The sequence below is a fragment of the Talpa europaea genome, assembly GCF_964194135.1.
Source record: "Talpa europaea genome assembly, chromosome: 11".
Classification (NCBI taxonomy): domain Eukaryota; kingdom Metazoa; phylum Chordata; class Mammalia; order Eulipotyphla; family Talpidae; genus Talpa; species Talpa europaea.
The window spans coordinates 38960135-38966889 of record NC_140078.1 but is presented as its reverse complement, the minus strand read 5'-3'; the positions used below and the strand labels follow the sequence as shown (position 1 = coordinate 38966889).

General features: G+C 42.4%; 1 protein-coding gene across 1 annotated transcript in view; it reads right to left on the bottom strand.

The window, feature by feature from the left end:
* Positions 1-3471, bottom strand: part of LOC311180051 (cystatin-13-like) — a gene marked incomplete at both ends in the record, with an annotated part of 6892 nt that extends 3421 nt beyond the window's left edge. The window contains 2 exons of the mRNA XM_084247727.1: positions 1503-1616; positions 3244-3471. Coding sequence (XP_084103853.1) covers positions 1503-1616; positions 3244-3471 — 342 coding nt within the window. The remainder of the gene's footprint in view (positions 1-1502; positions 1617-3243) is intronic.
* Between the last annotated feature and the right edge of the window lie 3284 nt (positions 3472-6755).

Here is a 6755-nt window from a genome sequence, read left to right as displayed (position 1 = left end):
AAGAAAGAAAGAAAGAAAGAAAGAAAGAAAGAAGAAAGAAAGAAAGAAAGAAAGAAAGAAAGAAAGAAAGAAAGAAAGAAGAAAGAAAGAAAGAAAGAAGAAAGAAAGAAAGAAAGAAAGAAAGTTTGCAAAAGGAATATCCAGGGACCTCCAAGCCAAGGTCTTAGAGCTGGTCTCACCTGTGGCTTCCTCCTCTTAGAGGTCTTGTCATGAACATGTTATAAGGAAACCCAAATGTAGGATAATGGATTCATCATAGCTTCTCCAGGGTTTCATTGGTTTTAGCCCTGAAAGTCCTAGATCCCAGCAAACTGCTTAGTCCTGGACAAACCATGATACGTTACCCTACAAGTCTACCCATGGAGAGTCCCTGAGCACTGAGGAAGTTGCTTTGCCAGTGCTCAACTGTTTCACAAACCCAACCAAGATGCCAGAAACATGAGTGGAGCAGCCATCTGGTCAATTCCTGCCCCAGCACACACCACAGTAAGCAAAAGAATTTCCCAGCAGAGTCCAGTCCAGACTGCAGGAGTGAGAAATAATGCACAGATGTTGCTTTAAGCTACAGTGAAGAGTGAGTGAGTGTGCACACAAGCAATGCACTGGTGAGGGTGGGGGGAAGATGGTATCAGCAACTGATAATAGAAAAAGTATCATGTGTCTAGGACATCAGGGGTCATCAGTCCTGAATATGATCAGAATATGGTTTAAACAGGAAGACTGAAATATCAACTCACCCCTATGAGAATGGCCTGGAAACAACAAATGTAGGTGAGAACGTGGAGGAAAAAAAGAACACGCGTTCACTCCCGGCAGGTATGTGTGGGTGTTGGTGAGAAACTGGCAGAGCAGATATGGAAAACACACTTGGTGAAATGAAAATGATCCAGCAACACTATTCCTAAGAATTTACCAAAAGGAATATGAAAACATGCAAAGACACACACCCCGTATTCACAGCAGCATTATTCACAGCAGAAAGAACATGGATTCAGTGCCCAATGACATAACTAGATAAAGACATTGTGGAATAGATAATCAATGGAATACTGCTCAGCTATTTAAAAAGATAAAATGGTGCTTTTTGGCCAAAATGTATGGATCTTGAGGGGATTATGCTGAGGTAAGTCAGAAAGAGAAAGACAATAACCAGATGATTTCACTCATTTGTGGAAAAGAAATAACCAAAGGAAACAAACTGTCAAAATACAAGAAAAATAACTGTTAGTCTGTGAATCTATAGTGGGTACGGGAGTGGGGAAGGGATAGTGGAGGCTCAGGTGATGGTGCATCTGCACCAGAGCTTTGGGGGAGTGTGAATGAGGCAGGTGCACGTGTTGCAGTGTGAAGTTGTATTCCCAAAATGGTATAACTACATAACAGGTGACAAATCAATATAATTTATTTTATGAAAAGAAAACCAGAAAATTGAAACAGGTTTGGCCTATCAGTTTTCCACTGTGTAGCCCATAAACCATCACTCCCCTGTATCAGCCACATACCTTTTGCATTTTGGGATTGCTTTGTAATAAGCAGTTTTCATTTTCTCCTGAAGTTTTCTTGCACATGGTCCGGCCAATTTTGACTTCAATAAAGTAGTCCAAACTATCTGTAACCTGTCAATGAGTGATTAAAAAATTAAATCTCATAAAACAATGCTTAGGGTCATGTCATCTTTGATCAATGAACATGTGGGTGACTGATTAGGGCAGAGAATGTCTCTCTCCCCTCCTTCCAACAGTTTTCTTGCCAGAGTTGGGGAGTCATGGGGGTAGGGAGATGGTTTCTTACCTTGATATTTTGTTTCGCTGTCTCTTTCTCATCAAGAAATTTAATTTTAAACCAATGAAAATTGCCACTAATATAAAGCAAGACAACTAACTATTCCCCAAAGAATCTTTTCAAAGGAAAGTTAATGGCTTGCTTATTGGAGCTTGGGCTATTAAAGCAGCAGATATTAAAAAGAGCAGAGAAGATGGTGGAGAGAAGAGGGAGCCAGTGAAAGAGGAGAAAGAGCAGAAAGACTAGTCCTTGTACTGCACATCATGTTAACATATCCACAAACAAGCTACATAGTATTCCCCATTCACTGTCTGCAGTTTTCTTATTCCTCAAACTCTAACCTTGGGTCTAACTACTAGTTCTTCAGTCACCCTACAGGGACTACACCTGAGGGGGGAAATCATATTGTACAAAAATGAACAGTGTTATAAAACATATATAAATAAATAAAATTATAAAAATATTCCTATTTTATATGAATATATTCATATTTTATATGAATAGTCAAATTCCTCTGATAGCCCTAATAACATATTTTATCATTTTTTAATCCAAGAGATAATACAGGACATGCATTGCGTTTATTATCATGCCTCTTAGTTCCCCTTTAATAATGAAGTTAGCCTGCTTTCCTGCTTGATCTTTCATGTGATACATATTTTTAAGGGGTCTGTAGAATGTTCCCAAATTTGAATTTGTTTTCAGCTCTTTGTGGGGAGCTTCAGGATATGCATTTGTGGGCAGAATACCACATACAGCAAGGTGTCTTTTAAGCACCTCACATCCAGGACACATGATGTCACTGTATCCTGTGTTAGTAAGAAGCATTTGGTGATGAAAGCATTCACCAGATATCCTGATTGAAAAGGCATCTTCTCACCATTGCAATTAATTAATCACTAAAGTAATCCCTGCACTAGTTATTCTCTAACTCTCACCTGATGGGTGTACGTTGTAGGATTTATTGAGGAGTCATTGATGATCATAAATTAGTTACTACCATGATGGTTGCAAAGGGTGATTTCCCAGTTACATCATTCTTTAACACCTAACATTTTTCACTTAAGAGGAGACTTCCCTTCTGGTTCCTCTTTTCAGCAAATGGTGAACTTTCACTTTCTTTGCTTGTTCTCTGTGTTGTCATAATCCAGTCCTGACATTACTCATGAAGGCTCCAACTTGGAGTCTTCATACTTGACTCCTCTGCTCTCTAACCTATGCTTTCTGCTGTGAGGAGACCAATTTAAATTAACTTGATGGATACATTGTTTCATCCCATAAGGATAGAAAATGAAGTGAAATTCCCAGGGTGTCCTTCCAAAACTCCTAAACTAAAGTTAATATATTTTGGCTAATGATATCTCTCATGACTTCCGCTACCTAGTCTCATAACCACCCCTGAATAATAGACCCCTCCATGACTGCAGACATAGGAAGAGCAAGGAGTAAATGTTCACCAACCTGCTCCTGGGATTTCAGAACCTCCATCACCTTGAAGGTGTATTTGTCTATACTCTCCCTGTTAAACTCTTTCATAGCAAACCACAGTGCCTGCTGCACGTAGACATAGTCCTTGGGGATGTCCTGGAATTTCCTCACCACCTTGGGTGAGCCCCAGCAGTGGACACTTCTGGACACAACGACTGCAGTGACCACCAGGAGTAGCAGATTCTGGCAAAGTCTGAGCATGATGCCTCAGCCGAGGGGCACAGACTGAGTTCTTTCTCTCCTTCCAGGACTGGGCTGGGAGTGGGCGGGGCTGGACCTGCTGCCTCTTGGCACCACTGCAACGAAAAGGAAAGAACTTCTGTTAACATCACCCAAAAAGAAGCCCAGTGAGAAATGCAGTGACAATTTCCCATCATAGCTGTTTCCTTCCTGGAAGGATGCACAGCCCCACGTGTGCCTGCACACAGGTCAGAGGACCTGCAGTGGATGTGCTGCTGCAGGGAGAATGTGGCTCTCATAGTTTCCTTCCCAGGGGCATGTATGAAAACCCTACAGGTAATCAGTGAAATAAGTCAGACAGAGAAAGACAATGTGATTTCACTCACACGTGGATGAAGATGAAGAAATAACACTAATGAACAAACAAAATAAAGCAGAAACAAACTTTTAGACGATAAGAACAAAATGGTGGTCCCCAAAAGGTGAGGAGGGTAGGATGGGAAAATAGGACAAAAGGAGTCAACTTTTCTTTTATAAATGGGATAAAAACTAGGCTTTTAGCCAACATTATGTAGTATATAAAGATGTCCAAAATGATGAGCAACTGAAACTTACATATGTTATAAATATGTTACTTCAATTTTTATTTTTAAAAATATAAACACAAAATGTTTATATTTTATCTTTAATTTTATTTTTAAAAATAAAATAAAATCGGGGCCTCCCTGGTGGTGCAAGGGGTTAAGACTCAACCTATGAAGCTAGTCACAGCCACTGCAGCATGAGTTCAATCCCCAACCAGGGAATTACCCACATGGCAGAGCAGACCTCTCCGGACTTGCCCAGTGCTCCCTTCAGCCGTGTATTTCAGTCAATCTTCCTGTTCTCTTCCCCACTCTCTCTGGTGAATCCTCTCACCCCACACCTCTGGCCTATGCCCCAGTTCTTGTTTGCATAAATAAATAAATCTTTAAAAAATTAAAATAAAATAAAATAAAATCTGCCACTAAGCCTCTCTACCTGCCTCAAAATTTTGCCCATACCTCCCCTTTCTCTAGACAGGCTCATTAGTAATCACACTGGGAATTGTTTATTATTGAGGCTCACCAGGTCCTGTGAAAAGCACTTCACATGTTCTCTCTGTTTAATCATTGCCATTCCCTTGGGGTTACAAGGAACAACCCCTTTTGAGCAGAAGGAAACTAGTTTCACAAAAAGGTCAAGTAAGTCACTTAGTGCTTGGGATCTTTCACTGGGCCTCGGGCTTAGCTCATCACCTGCCCTGGGGTGTACCTGCCTCACGTCTAACAGTGTATGTGTAGATTACAGCTGAAATGGACATTTGATTTTGAGGAGCTTCCATTCTACCATAGAAGATAAGTCAGTTTATCTTTTTTTGATTGCTGAATAGTACTCCATTATATATATCAAAAAAGATAAACTCATGCCATTCGTGCAACATGGATGGAGCTAGAAGAGATTATGCTCAGTGAAATAAAGCAGAAGGAAAAAGAAAAATATTGGATGGTTTCACTTATAGGAGTAATACAGGGGAACCATACAAGAGATCAAGGGAAAAAATAATAATAACAATAAGAAAACATAGCAAAGCAAAATAATAATAAACAGACAACTGTATATCGGAGACATTCTATGGGGGGGAGGAGGGAAAGGACTCGCTGAGTCCGGCGCTGGCTGTGTAGGCACTAGATACTGAGACCCATCAAGCACTAAGTGTGCTTGAGAAACCCAAGGCAGGATATTTACAGTGAGTAAATAACCTTCTGGCCCCGCTGGTCCTCTCCCCCCGGGAATGCACACCAAACCGTCAGCATGCAAGAGGCAGGTGAGTGACACCTGTGCCAAACAGACTTGCCTGTCTCCTCAGAGCCAGTGTGTGTCACTCCCCTGTTGGGTCACCTTGCTCAACAGGGAGGCTAGTGAGGCACAGAACATAGCCTGCCTAGGGTCTGCCTTTACCCGCTTGCCCCTGCTTCTTAAACATGAACTTGCTCCACTTAACCTGGTGCCTATCTTCCCCCTCAGTAATTTACACTGATTTGATCAAAATGGGATTTGAGCAAGTAACATTGGCCTGTGAGACTTTCGGCTCTGTGGTATCTGGAAAGAGTCTCTGGGATGCACCAGCTTCATGGGCATTCCCATGCTCAGCTATGCCTGGACCCACCTGAAGAAATCAGCTCTCCACCATGTTCCTGCTCACTGGGTCCAGCGCTGGCTGTCTAGGCTCAAGATGCTGTCTCTGTCTTCTCCCGGAGGTCTCAAGCTTTGACCAATTCTACCTCCAGGCCACTTTCTGTCTGTAGGGTCCTCAGACAGATGCTTGGTCAGGGTGTCAGTGGGGTCTGAGCTCCAAGATCCCTTGTCCTCTGGTTGCACAGCACGTGGTCACATCTATGCCCCTTTGTGAGGTAAGCCCAGCCCCTCTGATGCTGCTTGTGACTGGACCTCTGACAGGGGTCCCTCAGCCCTAAGACATCCGCATGTCCACTTAGTGCCCTCAGGGGAGCCTCCCTCTAGTACAGTAGTCCTCACTCTTATTCCTGGACCCCTAATTTTCTACATTTCAGGGCTTGGGACTGAACCAGTTGGAAGTGAAAACACCTCCATGGCCATTTCTATCAGTCTGGTTATGTAACCCCTAGTTTTAAAGGCAGGATGATTCACCAAACAGCCTGGCTCAGGGAATCTGGACTGAGAGGCCCTTGGGGAGGGTAATCCATCAGAGGATCCTAGGCTAGGACTGGGGGCCTACCCTGGTAGATGTGGCCAGAAATACAAAGGAGAAGGTGTCTGCTGGCAACACTGCACTAGCACAATATAGCTCTACCAGGTGAGCAAATGGACATGCCCTGCTATTGGTTAGCCATGTTTCCAATCTAAAACCTTGTCCCAGGTAAGCATTCCCAGTTCTGTTTACCTCCCCTTTGCTATAGTTTCCTATGGTTCTCACGTCCTACACCAGACTCCATCCCACGCTACATCCTGTCACCTATCTGGTGACAATGAGGGAACTCCCAAGAGTTCAGAAATTTGGAAACTAATATTTCTCTTCCTAGGATAAAATACAGATTACTACAAAGCGGATCGTACCTGAACTTCATAAGATAAAATTCCAAACTAAAATCAGGCCCTCAGGCCTACAAGACCTGGCTAAAAGTTAAAATAGTTGAGACAAAATAGCATGCTTGAATTGAAGGGTCTTTTCTAAGCATGAATAAAACAAAGAAGTCAAAATGGAAAAGAATAATAAATTTGGCCACACATTTTGTATAACACACACA